At 40.5% G+C, this 16,844-nt stretch overlaps 1 protein-coding gene across 2 annotated transcripts in view; it reads right to left on the bottom strand.

The window, feature by feature from the left end:
* tox2 (TOX high mobility group box family member 2) overlaps positions 1-16,844 on the bottom strand; it is a 101,711-nt gene that overhangs the window by 38,396 nt on the left and 46,471 nt on the right. For both annotated transcript variants that reach the window (XM_079341084.1, XM_079341085.1), the window contains one exon: positions 10,064-10,123. In XM_079341084.1, coding sequence (XP_079197210.1) covers positions 10,064-10,123 — 60 coding nt within the window. The remainder of the gene's footprint in view (positions 1-10,063; positions 10,124-16,844) is intronic.

Below are 16,844 nucleotides of genomic sequence, written 5' to 3'. Positions count from 1 at the left end.
TTATTGTGAAGAAGAAAGGGGACGATATTTACGATTTGATCAACAAATATGTATTTATGTCCTGATTCATGTCATTTTTCTTTATACTACTACATACCGACGTATTCACTCTATGTGTTCTTCAAACATGGCACCACACTTCATATTTTTTCTTCTTAAAAAAAAGTAAAGAAGTCCAGTCAGCTCCTTTTGAAACATCATTGCCAAACACATATCCCAACTCTCTGTGCAGGAAGCGTTCAGAACCTTGCAGTAGTAATTATATGCAGATGCAGCCCGGTGTCAGTGAAAACTAGTCTGTGATCTCCACTAATGCGGTCGAAAAACAAACCATGGGTGCACGGGATTGCTCAGGTTTCCCAATAGTCATCTAGAGTGATTGTGATGGTGATGTTGATACTGCTGGGGATGAAGAAGTGGGGAGAGTGGAGGACGGAGGGAGGGAGGAAAGGAAGGAGCAGAAAAGAAAAAGGGGGGGGACGGAGCGGAATCCAACATTTCAAATGAGGACCATAATCAAACTTATTGCCTGACATTGTGGATCTAGGTTTATAATGTTACGTTGGCAGACATGCAGTACTATTTCCAGAATCTCCTCTGTCTCTTCCTGTTGGGAGCAGCCATGTCTCCTGCAGAAGGAAGCCTTTTTAACTTTGCTCCTCTGCACACAACTGTCTGCTCTGCAGAGCTTAAACACAGCAAATGTTACTCCTACTGCCGAGTTAAGACCACACAGAAGCTGCCCAGAGACTTAAAAACATAACAAAAAAACCCAGCAGTCAGTCAACTGTTTTTTAATTTTAAATGACTCTTCTTTTACACTCACTGTCAAAACCATTATTAGCACGTCGACAATAGTGCTTCTGTGTCTGTATGACAAAACTAATTATTGTTATAAGAACAAGTAAATGGACAAAAACAGCACAATAAAAGGTTGGTGGATCAGTACCCACTGACTCTAACAATGTTGGAGATAACAAAGGGAGCGCTGATGGCGCAGTCATCCAAACAAACGTGCATTATTCTGAGAATTGTTAGGATCCTGTCACCCACAAATAACTCTGCTATACACCAACAGAAAGTGTATGAGGCTGGTGAGTGTGTGTGTGCGCTTATCTGTGTGTATGTGTGTGTGTGTGCCATTAAATCTGTGTGACAAATGTGTGCCTGCATGCATGAGGGTTATGGCTCTTTGTGAATATTTCAAGGTATTCCTGATTCATTTGAATAAAGACTTACTGTCAAACAGTGCCTGCTCTGTGTGACTGTGGTGTGAGTGCGTTCTTAAGTGTCTCCCCTCCCTGGTTCTGAGTCAATGAGGCTGTGTATCGGAGGCTGGCACAGCTGGTGGGAGCAGGAGTCTAACATCTGGACCCTCGTACTCTTGGTGCCATTGTTAATAAGAGGCTGGTGGGGAGTGGAGGGGAGTGGAGGAGACAGCTCTCCAGTGTCAATGAACCTCCCTGTCTCTCACTGGAGCTCAGCACTGCAGCTTAGACCTGATGCAGCACAAAAAGGACCTCCAGTTTAGCAGCAAATCTAAGACCAAGATTTCTAAGACAAACCTAGGAGGGAGAGCTTAAAAGGCCTGGGTCACGTTCGGAGCGAATTTGTAAAGATTGTTATTTGGTTTATAGGCCCACTTTGGTTTGGAACGTCAAATAACTATTTTCACAAAAATGTACTCGCAGACAGCAAATATGTTTGATTTTGATGGTGGTGGTGGTGGTGGTGGGGGGGGGGGTTCTCCTGCAACACAAAATGCTTGTCTTTCTGAGCTCCACAACTACTTTTCAGAAACTCAAAATAATAATAATTGGCGACTGATGAGTCCTCGAGGATCCAACTCTTGGCCAAAGTTACAGACGACTAGAAAACTTTAAAAAACTTAAAAACTCATTACATATACATACAATATACAGCATTAAAAACTCTTGACATATACCATGTTGTACTCTGCGTTCAAGTCCAGGACATTGGATATTGAGATTTGTAGAGTTTATTTTTGTGTGTCCAGGATTGACGTTCTGCCTATAGCCAGCAGAAGGGACATAAAACACAGTTATAAGAACTGAAAATCATAAACAAGTCAAACAACAACCAGGATTAAACTGCAATTTACCAGCATGTTTGGTATTAACTCTTTGTTCATTACCTGATTAACTGTATGTGAGAACAAAGAAATCCCCATATGTAATTCTTCATGTTTCTTTCCACTTGCCACCACGATGTGCACGCCACTTCTGTGATGTATTCGTGACTTCTCCTTCATATCGGTCGATTGTCTCATACGGCAGTAAACACAGAGTGAGTGTGGTTTTTTTTGCTATATAATGTTGGGAGGAAACTTGTTTTTAAGGAACATCTGGACATGAGAGTTCAAGACCTGGCATCAAAATGTTACAGCCCAAAGGAAAATATCAAATAAACGGAAGAAATAATAGGCCTGGCACTTTTCGAGTCTTGGGTCAAAACGGGCAGCTTTAAGGATGAATCTGGTTATGAAGGAGGTTTCTTTTGTATCATATCAGCGGGATTTAGAACAAGGTTAAATGAAAGTATGTCAGGAAAGGAAACCTTTTACTCTTCGGCGATAGTGTGGTAATCTTGTCAGCATTTTTAACTGTCAAGTACTTTGGTTCATGATCAGATTAGATTAAAGGACACTTATCTCTTCGTTTTAAAACTAATAAACACTAGACACATTATACCGAAAAAACATCAGCATATTAGCATTTCCTTTGTGAACATGTTTGCACGCTGATGTACAGCTGCGTCATAGCGTTGTCGGCATGACTACTGAGCCCTAACCTTATTAAATTAATTTAAAACAGCGGCCAGACATTGCTGTAATTGATACCTGCTTTGTTTCCACATTCTTCCTGCATTTTCTGTAGTCTTGTCTACAGATTGTTAACCATATAAACATGTAAATAACACAAATAAAGGCTTACATACAGATGTATTAGTACATCTGCTTTGGGCTTTGCATCAATAGCTTTGCTGTGTTCGGCTAAACTTGATTAATTAGAAAAATGAAATAACCTCATGTCTGCTTTCTCTGTGCAGAGGAAACAAGACAACATGGATCGATGTCAGCTTAGAGCTTTTTTTTTCGTACCTTGAAGATACTGCATCAATAATTAACCAAGTATTTCTGCTAATGAATCTCAGTTCAATGGAACATTTTCCTCTCTAATAACCCATGGCTTCTTTTTTTTTCCACAGCTGTGAGGGAAAACGAGTTCAAGGCTAACTTTGAACATTTAATCTTTAAAGGAGATAGGAAATCTGTGCCATTGTGGAAAAGCTAAACAGACACTGGCCATTTCATGGTCTTTTATAAAAGTCTGGCATGTGATCTACAAGAGTGAGTGTTTGGTCCCTCATCATTCTCTCCAATGAGGTGAAAGGGCCTACACAAACACATTAAGGTTGCCATTAGTTTCATCTGATCACCTGGGGCAACAGGGGGATGGACAGCTTGGCAGAGCGAGGGCCTTACACAAATATACAGCTGTATATGTGCTGCCATGTCAGATGACTTTTTCAAACAGAGGGGTTTTCAAACAGGCCAAGAGAGAGAGTGAGGCTTTTTTTTGGGAGGGGGGGGGCTCCAAATGTCTGTAAAAAGGCCACAGAGAGAGAGAGAACGATTGAGAGAGAGACAGAGAGAGAGAGAGAGGGAGAGCTTTCCATCTTTCTACTGCCGTGACAAATATGCCTGCACATCTTTTTGCATTGTCTCCGCTCTCTGCTTCGTCAGCGAACAGCTATAGAAATATTTTGGCAGGCTGCGCTTTGTTTTCCTTTTCACAAAAGATGGAGTGAGGGAGAGAGAGAGAGTGAGAGAAAGCAAGAGAGAGGGGAAGGGAGGGAGAGAAAAAGGACAGACTGAGAGAGAGTGATAGAGAAAAGGACAGAGGGAGAAAGAGAGAGAGAGAGGGAGGTGGAATTGGTTGGGAAAGGTGAATTGGTTGTTGTCAGAGATTTTAGGTCGGCTACGTTTAAGAAAACAAGGTGGAGAGCTGGAGAATGGAAATATGGGTTAAAGGCAGGTGGAAGGAAGGTTTAAAAGGGGGGGGGGGGGGGGGAGAGACTGAGAGGTATTGTCGTACCAGTATTGGAAATGCCTTGATGACAGCCATATGTTTTATAGACCTAAAATGTAGTATTCGTTTTCAGCGACCATCACCAAAACACACGCACACAAAAACTAAAAACAAATCATTTTCCACAAAAAAATATAAACTTGATTCTTTATCTTAAAAATACATTAGCTAACATTTATTATGGCTTCCAATAGAAACTATTTTACCGCTACAAAGATAAAATGATGTCAGGTATAGACTCACAGTGGGTGAGGAAAATGTTAGCCTTTTCTAGCCAGACATATTTCGGTATTATTTTTTATATCATACTATGATCATTTAAAACCAGGAGACATATAACACGAAGCAATTTAATGTAGAAGATCTAGACTATCTGGAGCTACTGAATTTCGTTGACCATGAATCTCAAGAGGGCTATCAGCAAAGGCTAATGCTAATGCTAACCCAGGCTGTAGGCTAGCTTAGATTCCTTTGGCGTACTGAGCCAGGGGGTACAAGAATAAAAACTATACTATATGAATATATATACTATATAAACTACCTGTAATATATGTTCTTGGTGATAAAGCTGATATGTGTGTTTGTCATAATGGGTATCCCAGGCTAAGTGTTTGAATCAGTTTTGGGTAGTGTCACATGCGTCTCAGGGAAAGCAGGGGAAACGGTGAGTTTGGACAGGAAGTAAAGAAAACGTGGTCGGAAAAATGAAGCAGAGGGAGATAAATCAAGTGAGGTGGCAAAAAATAGATTGGAGTGTCAAGCAGAGTGTTTGGCACCTATAGAAGAATCAATCGGAAGAAGAGGAGGCAGGTGGAAGTGCAGGGGAGGAGGAGCCTGCCACTCAGGTCCCTCGCTCCAGTCTAAACAGCGGGAGGAAGCTGTAAATCAGACTAATGCGGCTGAGCTGTAATTTAGACCAGCAGGGCCAGGGCGCTAGCGCAGGGACCCCAAACGGCGGGAGTTTACAAAACGCTGCCACGAGGCTTTAATCAGTGCAATGATCCAAAGATACCGTCTCCCCCAATCAGCGGGCTTCCTGTCAGTCACACATGACTGAACCCAACCAATCAGGCTCCGTCGATAGTCCAGACAGGCCGGCTAGGCTTTGGGCTGCAGCCAAACAAGAAATTACTCATCTAAGCTGGAAAGGTGGAATGGGGCTTTAATTCGGAGAGAAGAGGGACGAGGTGATAGATTTGTCAAAGGTTGGACATAAAAGACCACAGGATCGTGTTCTACAAAGGTCCATCAGAAACATATGGGAGGATTACATACACAGGGGAGCTGTAAAGGAATACTTCAAATTCATCAAATGAAGTTTCTCTAAGTTTAGGTCTGTCACCCAGTTTAGGCAGTAAAACTGGGTGACAGACATGCAATCTGTTGCAAAACTAAGTCCCTCATTAAAACCTTTAAGAATAACATAAGAGCCTCATTAAAAGTTGAGTCAATCAGCTTCATAAACTTAATAATAATCACATCAGTTTACTGCCACCCAAAAAACGTTCCATCTATTCTACAATCTGTCTCTTTTTGTCTTGCATATCTGCTGTGGCACTCAAACACCTCTCTAATTACAATTGCAACACCCAAGGGGGCTTTGTGAAATACTTGCCAACAAAAAAAAAAAAAAGTAAAGAAAAGAAAACTAAGGCGAGAAATAGCATCAAACTCACCGTTTAAACATCATTTGAACTTCCTGCATGTAAAACAGGTGGATAAACTTTAAAATGACCAGAAGCTGCTTTTTCATACCTGCATTTTACTCAACAAGGGAAAGAGGAGGGCAATGCATTAACTTAAAAGTGAGCGGAAAAATGCAAATGCAGTCCACTTTATCATCAGGCATTCAAACAGACACTTTCAACTCAGTAATCCATTTTTTTTTTTTTTTGCTTTTTGCTTTGATGCTCAGGAAACGGCTACAGTTTGATGGTATAACTGAGCTGGATTCTGTTGGAGTTATTGTAAGAATCGCACTGGTGTGACTGGCGGGGCTACACACACACACACACACACACACACACTGTTAAAACCACATGCAGCGTCTTGGCAGCAAAGACGCTACAGCGGCAGCCAATCAATAAAACCTTGTTACGCTAATTGCAAGATCATAATCTCCGTTCCTACTTCTGCTGAATATCCAAACAGTCGCTCCATTAGCCGAATTATTCCCCTGTGCAGTTTCTCCATCTCCCCTCCTCCTCCTCCTCCCTCACTCCTCCTTCCACTGCCTTCCATTTCCTCCTCGATTTTCCCTCTGACATATTTCTCTCAAACAGCAGTTTTTGCTAAATGAATTCATAAGTCAGGGAGAAAGACATCAAAGCAAAGCATTGTCAAGGTAAAGTGCTGATGAAGTATACCGTTTCTTTCACTTTGCTGCTATGAGAGGGCATCTCTCTACAGTGAATTATCTTTGATCACATCGCTTCGTACTGTTCTGTTTGGTGCCAGCATGAGAAATCCCACTGCAGGTGAAGGTCTACAGATACCTGATTTGTAAGAAGAAGAAAAAAAACGTCTTCCACTTCCCAAAGCGGAGAGTTGGTCTCGTTTACTGCTTGAGGGTAAGGTAAAACCTCCATGAAGAGGTCTTGAAAAAGTCGTATAGCTTCTTGTCGTCGACATCTACTCATTTCTACTTTGTTGAAACGACAATGGTCAGTGGCCACAGGGGCAGACAAAGAGCTTGTTGAAGCCAAGAGCAGGGTCCGTGACCTTGTCTTTGTATCACTAACACTTTGTCACTCTGCTGGAGGAGGCAGAACAACTGCAAGAAACAGTGGAGAGAAGTAAGCAGGGTCAGACTGCGATGCTCATGGGAACATCGATATGACAATGGCACTGACCCCCTTTCCTTGTGACTCATCACCATCTAAGCATGTCACTATCTGATGCTGTAACTCGGCCAGGAGTTACTCAACGGAGCTCATTTCTTCTATGAAAGTGTCTGATGTACGAAATTTATATAGGTGATCTAGATTTAATAGAGCGATAAAATGAGAAGACTGAAGTAAGAAGACACACTTTCACACAGTTTGGAGGTGGAACCGCTGACCCAAATGCATTTAAATTTAACAGGGGGTAAGAGAGACAAGAGGAAACATGCTGAGAGAAAGAGTAAAAGAGAGGCAGTCAGAGAGAGTAAGAGAAAGAGAAGTGGAATAATGGAATAAGATAATAAAGCAGCAAGTGGAGAAAAGGGAGCTTAAGGCATTTGTTTTTTATTTGAGATGTAATATATTGAGAGTAATGCAGCTACTGTATATGCTGCTTTCTGAGGAATAAAACTAGTTAATAAAAAAATTACCCCCGCAGCGATCTTAGCCCTGTGTTACTCAAACCAAGTCCAAGTGTTTTAACCATCACTTTCATCAAACACTCAACGAAACAGACTTACGTGCATAAAATGTGTACTATAGAGTATATAGTCAAATTATTTCCTTTGCAAAAGCATATGATGAAACACATAATACAACATCATTCAACATTCAGAACGTATTATAACATGATCATTTCAAGCAAGTTTTTAGTTTAAACAAAAAAAAAGAAGTATGCTCAAAAAAATAAAAAAAATACATAAAGCCCTTATGGATGTACTGATGATGTTTTCTCCCACAAGGTGATGCACAAAGACATTGGGAAGCTGCTCACAGCTGGATAGTATTTCAAACTATTAGAGGGGAGGTTGTGGGATAACTCAAGCTTTTGAATATTTAGGAGGAAACATTTCGTCTCTGTTTTGGACAGAATCTTAATTCTTAGTTTGATGACACTTGACATTGAACTATACCGTTCTGTTTCCTTTATGAAATGGTTAAGTTGTTTGTTTTACATCTTGTATTTCAGTTACAAAGACAAAGTGCTACAGGGTAAGTGCACTATGGAGTATGTTGCATGCAGGGTTTGGACACTTTAGGTGTTATTTTAAGGTTTTGCTCTGACATTTTCGCCACTAACATCAACACGTCTCATTACAGGATCCACAACAACCCTAAATATTTCCCATTTTTTACACGTTAAGATTGTTTTTTTTTGATGGAGTATACTTAATGTCATTTAAAATGTGGACTTACCACGTACATAAAATCAGCTTATACACTTAGGACACTTTTAGGAGGTGCATTTCAGTTACTTTTCTATTTCCTCCATTTCCCGTTTTGTTGTCTGAGTGTGTGTCCACCCCTCAGGCCCTCCCTGATTCTAGCTGTCAGAGGGAAGGAGAAGCTAAACTTGGTGAAGCGGAGAATAGAGCAAGGCACATGTCAAATATGAGAGGATCTTGAGTAAACAAAGTATAACACAGAGCAAAGCAAAATCGTCTCTCATCCCATCACCGTCTTTCACGCTATTTCCCTCTCTCTGCCTCTTCTTCTCTTGCTTCCACATCTTTCTCTTCTTCACTCTCTCTCTCTCTCTCTCTCTCTCTCTCTCTCTCTCTCTCTCTCTCTCTCTCTCTCCCCGTCTATCTTCTATGCCACATTTGCGATGTTTTATCTCTCCCCCAGTAATTCAGCAAAAAACATTGTGCACATCAGCAAGACTTGTAATCAGTCAATCACCACTGCAGTAAAAACTACATGTGCAGAATCGAAATGGGCAATAAAAGCAACAGTTCTTGAGAATTTTTCAGTCAGCCAAGTACCAAAGCATGAGAAATCTGTCAGATAACAGCACTATCCTCCTGAAAATCACTTTGTGGAAGTCACATTTGTTGTCTAAATTAACCCAAGGAATCATGCACAAGAAGCAACACAAGTCGTCGACTTGGTTCTCAGTCTGGGCCTCGAGCCATTCTTTAACAAACCAGAGCATTAAGAAATTAAGCAAAACAGCAAATGCAACAGAAACACAGAACGACTGCAGCTTTTGGGTCACTTGTAATAATTGCAATCGACGGGGACAAATTCCCTGCTCTCCTGTGTATGTCAGATGGGCTTATTCCCAAACTCCACAAATCCCCCTGTCCAAACACAACCATATGGTCTCCCAGTTGTTGCGACCAGCTGTGCTACAGCGTATCTGGCGCGGTTGCCATGTAGTGGTGAACAGCACTGACTGACTCCCCCCTTCATTCTGACTTCATAAATCGTCTGCAATGAGGACAGAAGTCCCTCAGAGCAAAGCAGCCATTTCTGCTCACCTCTTACTAAAGAATAAACTGTGTGCACAGAGAATGCTTGCATAACGGGAAAATAAATCAATTGGAATTTTAGGATGGCAGACATACTGCAGCTACATGGTTGTTACAGACACCTCATAAAAAAACAAATTCCCAGCAGATTGTGTTTGGGATTTGGATATTTCTCCTGGTTAGATTTCTCAGGAATTCGCCTACTCACCAGTAATGTTATTCTAATATAGACAATGACTGACTAAAGGGGTGTCCAGGGTATTTCAAGCCTTTAGCCCTGGGAATAGTGGAAGAGATTACCTTTGATATATAATAAAAAAAAGTATATACAATTTTAAAATGAAAACTACTATCCAAAAAGAGACACGTTTAAAAATCAATAATACAAGTTATTAGCCAGTAAAACTGAATGGAGACTCAATTGATATTTAAAACCTAGCGCAAGAGCAATTTAATGGTATTAAAACTTAATTGTAGAAAAGAAATGTGCTCCTTTTTTTTCTCATACAATCACCAGTCACACTCTTATTAACATCACTGAATCTTTAAGCCATACAGTGCAAAATGCAAGGAGTAATGTTGTATTTAACGTCAGCGAAAAACTTCGGTGAACATTTTTTTAAAAGTCCATTTTCTTTCAGCTGATGTAAGCTGATGTATGACTCCGTGGCAACAACATTTTGTACATCCTAACAGGCTTGAATGATGGCGGAAGGAAAATGGCTCTGCAACAACTCAGCCAACAACAACTGTGTTGCAGGGGTGAAATAAGAGGAAAAGAGAAGGTTTTCCATTAGGGGCTATTTGAGCTCACCTGGTTTGGCGGGAGGAACTCGTGGTTGTTTTCATTCATGTACATGTTGTCACCATCAAACTGCAGAGAGAGGAGACAGAGAGGCATGAGAAAATAGTGGCTGACACATGACATCAGGGACAGAAAACAGAGATTTTCAGTCAGTCAGAGGCGATACAGAAACAGTGTAACACAGAGGCCTAATGACTGCAAGTCCTCGGCTTATAGACCTCTTTGCTCTGGTGGATGTCAGTAATTACAGTTCATTAGAGACACGTATAATTAGGCCCTGTCAAAGCTTGTGTAACTAGCACAATTCGTCTCAGTTTGCCTCGCAGCCTGAGACTTTAAGTGTGCACACACCTAAATGCTGTGATCCCAAGGGTGTCACAAGACGGCAAAGAGTGATAATCATGACACTGGGAGCCCAATGCTTGCCCCAAAGGCTATCTAGCTAGTAAGTCGGCTTACAAGTTGACTGGTCAGATCAAATCAGAGGCAACTTTCATATAATCAAACAGCATAAGACAGGTAAGTCAGCCAGGAGTTGACCCAGAAATTGATTTGTGCTGTGCAGCGCCTCGACTTTCCAAGAATCTACTTTCTGTTTGATTTCGACTCATAGACTATTGCTCAATGATTTCTGTAAATGTTACTTTGCTACTATGTGCAGCTGTGGGGATTAGGTTGGTCCAGGTCCAGACAACAGTATAGAAATTGGCCTGGCAGCCATTTCACTTACTGCCAGGGTGCCCTTGAGCAAAGAACTGGAGTTCAGCATCCCCTCACTCTGACGTCTCTCCATTGATGTATGTCCATAGGACGTGTTTAGTGCATAAGAGCCTATATGTATGACTAGTATGTCTCTCAACAAAAGAGGACTAACAAGACTTTCCAAGTTGGGGATAAATAAAGTAAGAAAGTTTATAAAAATGAAAAAAAAAAAAACACAGGAAGTTCACCAAAGAAAATGGGGACACATGACAGTGTAAAAATTATGTGTTACTGTCGAAACCAACTACGTTATTTTCCAGAATCTGACCTATGTTCTTTGCCGAGCAAATCTTTTGTCGTCATCTGTTTTCCTGTGCCAGACAGGAGAAAAACATTTGTCCCCATGTGCTTCTGTATCATTTGCAACAAACACGACCATGGAAGTCCTCGTGAGACAGTAAAAAAATATCTTGTTTTTAAAAAAGACATATGGATTTGATGACCTGGGTTGAGATTGATCGGATGCAGAAGTCGTTTCTGATAAGCTGATCAGTGAAGTGGCTGACCAATAACCAATCAACCTTCTCTGAACCCTGAAACCCAGCCTACCCAGAAAGTGATCAGGCCCACATTGACTTGAACACTTTTGCACTTTACCAGAGATGGGAGGACATGGACGCCCCACCAATTCAGATCTCAGAAACACTGAGTTCAAGACGCCTGAAGGGGAAAGACTTACAGGACTGAAGGAAAGGTGACAGTTTGAGGTTATGAGAATGAGAAAGTCGAGGGTGTACCCCAGGGCTAATGGTGTAAAAGGGGGGGAGGGGAGGGGGAAGTACAGCAGGAGAAATTTTGTAGGGAAGGATGGAGAGAGAGAGAGAGAGAGAGAGGGAGAGAGAAATAAAAACAAAGGCTGAGGACGGAGAGCATGAATGAAAGAGTCAAAGGGGAGAAGGAGGGATGTAGCAGCAGCAGTGTCATTAGAGCCTGTGGTTGTTCTGGCTGTAGTGTGATTAACACTGGGGTCACAGCCAGAGGCCACAGCTTGAAAGACACAAGCGCATAAACATGCACACACACACACAGACTCACACGCACTCCCAAAGGCCTTCCCTGCTGCCCCGTCTGACACTAGTTGGCACCGACCATTTATGAGGAACCAAAACACACCTCGAGACCACTCGGTGAATAAACGCTGCTACTGTAAGCTCAAATGAAGGGATGGTTGTGGGCCTCTTGTAACTTACTACTGCTACAACGTTCAGTTCAAATCAAGACCAACAGCAGCTTGGCTAGGTGTGAAAAAAATACCCCTCTGTAGTTTTGTAAAGGTGGTAAAGTGAAGAGACGTCGTACAAAGAGTGAGAGAGCCCATGTTGGGATGTTGTCAGGAGCAATGTTCAGATCAGTCAAACTCAGTCGACCAGGGTTTGAATCCAAAATGCAGCACACAATAAACGTGTTCTTTGAAGAAATTGACTTACTCTATGGTAAGTTACATATTGTACAAACGTTATATAAGCAATGCTACTTTTATCATTTTACTAACATGCGTAAGTTACGTAACTGAGATGATAGTGCTTATTTAACCCCAGACTGACCTGTGACAGTTTTGCAATGTTTAGCATGCAATGAGGATTGCTGGGTCTCCACTGGGCCTCAAAAAATTATATGAAAGCTTTGTCAGCAAGCTTAATTCTTTGCATGTAACCAGGTTTAGACATTGTTTATAGCACTACCATTGAGCACTGTATGTTCCAGACTCTACACTAGAGCACGAAGACTGTCATATTTTTTTTGGCAGTAAGATTGTGTTGGTATTGTTGAACAAAATCATGAACTTAAAAACTTTTTAGTCTTTTTTTTTTTTTGTACAGTTTAAATTTGGAACGTATAAATCAAATTCAGACTCCTCCAAACTTAAAGTTCTCTTTCATTTTTATCTTGATCTCTTTTACATGTTACAGTCCCAGCACCAAACAAACTGCAGTACAAACGCAGCTCCTTGAAGCATTGTTCACTTTCAAGCATCAATGCTACCTCCACATTATCATTCAGCCTCTGATGGAAAAGTTACCTCGAGTGCAGTGATTTCTGTCTGATAGCACTATTAGCTTGTTGTCGGAACAATCACTGTATTCTTGCAATAAAAAATCTAATCACATTCTTTATTGCTCCTTGCAAATGATTTTACATGCGGTCCTAATCACATGGTGCCAAATGTAATGGCTACAAGGAATAGAATTTTTTTCACACCTGCAAACTAGATCTCCAATAGCAGAACAGGGTAAAAGTAGAAGCAATAATAAAGAATATCGAGGAGCAAACTGAAGTCTGTGGTGGTGCTCCTACAGCACAATGCGGAGGAGTCATTGAGGGCAGAGTTTTTAGAATAACAAACATTTTTTAAATCCAGGGGAAAGGTTAAAATCACTTTGTCTTGCCTCTTTGTGGTTAGCAGACTGGTCACTGAAGCTAAGTGTACTGTACTGGCACTACAGCAGAGATAGTGGAGGGGCAAATTCTGTGATGACCTTTGGTATGCATTCACCAAGTGCCAACTTAAAATAGAAAGTCTAACTCCAAAGTTAAATCATTTGTAAGGAAATTGAGAAATTCCAAAAAAAAGTTAGTTCTCTGCATTGCTTCGAGTAAGATAGAAAGAGGAGCTTGTTACTGCTCTAGTGACAGAACTGTTTGAAGTAGAAGAAGGAAATCAGTCTTCTCTGATTACTTAAAATGTTTAGCAGTGGAAAACAAGTTGCCATACTAACCCTCAGCAATGTGGTGAGCATCTCTGAGTCAGTGGGTCAAGGATCTAAATAAATGACCAAAGTTAGAGATGGCCAAACTGTTTATACTGTGAACAGACCCAGCGTCGTTACTAAAGAACAACTAAAGCCATACAAAACTGTTTGATTCATACAATTTTGAACTTTTGGCTCATGTCCAGGACATTGACTACATTGAGATTTGTATTTGTTTTACAGTGTCGTTAAAGGACAGACATTCTGCCGAGGCAGCAGCAGGGACATAAAACACAAGACACAGGCTTTCAAACGACATACTGAGAGGGAACTGCACTGTTTTCCAACTCTTTATTTAATTGATTGAATTGTTAGTCACTATAAGTACTGCATCTTCGCGTTTCTCTCCACTTGACTCCACGTGGTTGTTGCAACCACGATGTACCCGCAACTGCAGTGACAGAAAAGTGACCTCTACTCCAATTTGGTCTATTAAACCTGATCTGCAAGCAAGAGGTCCATTTCATCTGTGGTCCTGGGTTGTTGTTCATTTAACATTTGACCACATTGAAAATGTCAAAAGCTCTACATTTAGGGAAATAATGTAAGATGTGGACTTGCGGTACTCTGGTAAAAAGATTATAGTAAAATGATTACAATTCTTTAATATGCACTTTAAATAACAATTCAAATGCACTAAGATAAAATGAATAATGCACAAGGCTGAAAGGCAAGGGAAAGGGTTAATAAGGAACTATTATTTTTGTTAACTGGGATTGTTTGCTGAAATCAAACAAAATTGTATGTAAAAAAAAAAAAAGTTCTCGCACTTAATTCATTTATTTCTCTCGCAGACCTCGTGACGTCTCCCTGGTGTGAACATATCAGCGTTTGACGTAGGAGAAAAAAGGACGGTTTGTAAGAGAAGGGCGAGCTAGTCGTGTCTCTTTCTCTCTGTTTGCTTTCCTGAGGCTTTGAGGTCATTAATCATAGCGGTCAAATCTACAGCAAAACAATTGAGCAAAGGAAAACACAGACAGAGAGAGAGAGAGAGAGAGAGAGAGAGAGGAGGGAGTGAAGGGGGGAAGGGAGGGGAGGGTGAAGGTGAGAGAGAGGTGGAAAGCTATACGGTGAGACGGGTGGGAGATGTGAGACATGTCGAGCGAGGGGAATGAAGGAGAGAAATGTTAAGATGGATTGAGGCTTGAGAACGAGAAAGGGACGACCAAGGCCCGCACAACTGACGCATTTGACACCACAGTCCTGTTTGCATAGCAGAAATGCAAATAGATGAGAGTGAGAGAGATAGAGCGGGAGAGTATGGGAGGGAGAAAATAAAGTGGGAGAGAGGCTATAAATAGCTTAGTGTTTGCGTAAAGCCTAACCAATGTCAGTTTGATGCAGGAAGTGCACCACAGACATAGAGGTTAGAGAACTGTTGACTGAAAGATAGTGCAGCAGATACAGTATGTAACTTTCCAAAGACTTCAGACAAGGACTTTGTATCTTTAGTGTCATCTAAAAATGGATCATTCGATTCACTCTTTAAATTGGTAAAGAATTAAATTCACACACGGTACAGTGCTTTCAATTTAGAGTTAAAATTGAGCAACATGGTTCAGTTTTATGCATTAAATAAAATGTATGTTTCTAGCTGATTATGAATCTGCGATTATTTGCACTGGATATCTGTGATTCCTCTTTAGACTGTACTTCGATGAGTATACAGTGTGTTGTGTGAAGGTGGCAAACTGCCATGAAAACGGGAAGTTGTACGCCACCTAAAGGAATCAACAGTGCTCGTGTATGGTAAATCTCTTAATCATGAGATGGATGTAACAATTCAGAAAATCAAGAAAGTCAAATACAAAAGAAAATGTTTGAACATACAACAGATTGTTGAGTTATTCTATGTACTGGCTGACAGAATGGTATGGTATAGAATATTGTCTGTACCAGATGGCTTCATTTGATCACATAAGATTGTATTTCTTCATATTGCCACACTGAAGTGCCTTCACTTGGTTAATATCATTTTATAATAAAATCAAACCAAACTAATAACTAGGCCTTTCAAGTGGAGCTGCATGTATCAATTTATTTCTTTATTGGAGGCAATTCCAACACTACAAACTCTGGCTAATGTGTTGCTACTTTTTCCTAGATTTACAATCTGCGGTTTATCTTTTCTCACGATGTGGAACCTGTTGTAATGAAAGGCATTATTCTGCAGCATGACACTGAAAGTAGGGACACATGACATATCTGACAAAACAGCACATTTCTGGGTTGTAATCATAGAAGGGGGAGGATTCACGATACGATGAAATACTATACATTACATTACGATACTTACAAAGTGATGTGATGTTCTTTTATGGATGTCATTGTTTTTATTTTATTTATTTATTTATTTATTTTTTAACTCTGTAGCACTTTCAGAATTTTACAAAAAAATGTCAAATGTATTATTTTTATTATGTGATGTGAAGCGTTACAATACACAATACATACACCATGATAACAATAATATTACATTAAAGCAATTTAGAGGTAAGTGATATATGATTCAGGACAATAATATGATGACAAATCATTTCTGTTTAACTGAAGAATAATATAAAAAACACTAAAATGGAGTAATGCACTAATGGATGTCAGTTTTAGCTCGTTCTACACTTCATCCTTTAACTTCTTTTCACCTGTCTGACTTCATCCTGCTGTCTTCTAACTGTCCTTTAAACCTCTGTCAACTTCTTCTTTGAAAATGAACCTCCGAACACATTACCCTCAATCATGGCATGAGCACCACTGTGAAGTCATTAAGTAGTGATGCAGTGAGTCAAACTGGCAAGCAAATCTGTGAAGAGCACCTTTTTTTAATCAAAACAATATAGATATTTGGCATTAGTCATTGGTTCACTGTAACACACTGGATGACAGTATATTGTCATACCAATATGTTGTCCTATTATCTAGGAAGCACTTAAGCATATTTGATTGAAGCTGATTTACTTTGCAATATCTGGGTTGTATCCGCATGGTTGACATCCTCTGTGGTCTGTTGCCTTGGATACAATTATTAGCCAGATAAAAGTAATGAGATACTATGATCTACTTATTTGAGGTCAGTGATGCAGGGAGCTGCATCCCTTTTTTTTTAGGAAAAGAAGATTTTTATGTGCCGATTTCTAAATTCCCACTGCTAGAGTTACTTCGCATTCTGTGCTCCAGTGCAGCTAACCTGCATTGATCTACACAAGAGGCTTTTCACATAAGGTCGCAGAGAGCCCAGCTGTGCTTTACTGTATGTACTGAATACCAAATAACACAAGCAG

The sequence above is a fragment of the Symphodus melops genome (assembly GCF_947650265.1).
Source record: "Symphodus melops genome assembly, chromosome: 4".
NCBI lineage: Eukaryota > Metazoa > Chordata > Actinopteri > Labriformes > Labridae > Symphodus > Symphodus melops.
The sequence above is the reverse complement of the archived record's forward strand: the minus strand, read 5'-3'. Positions and strand labels throughout refer to the sequence as shown.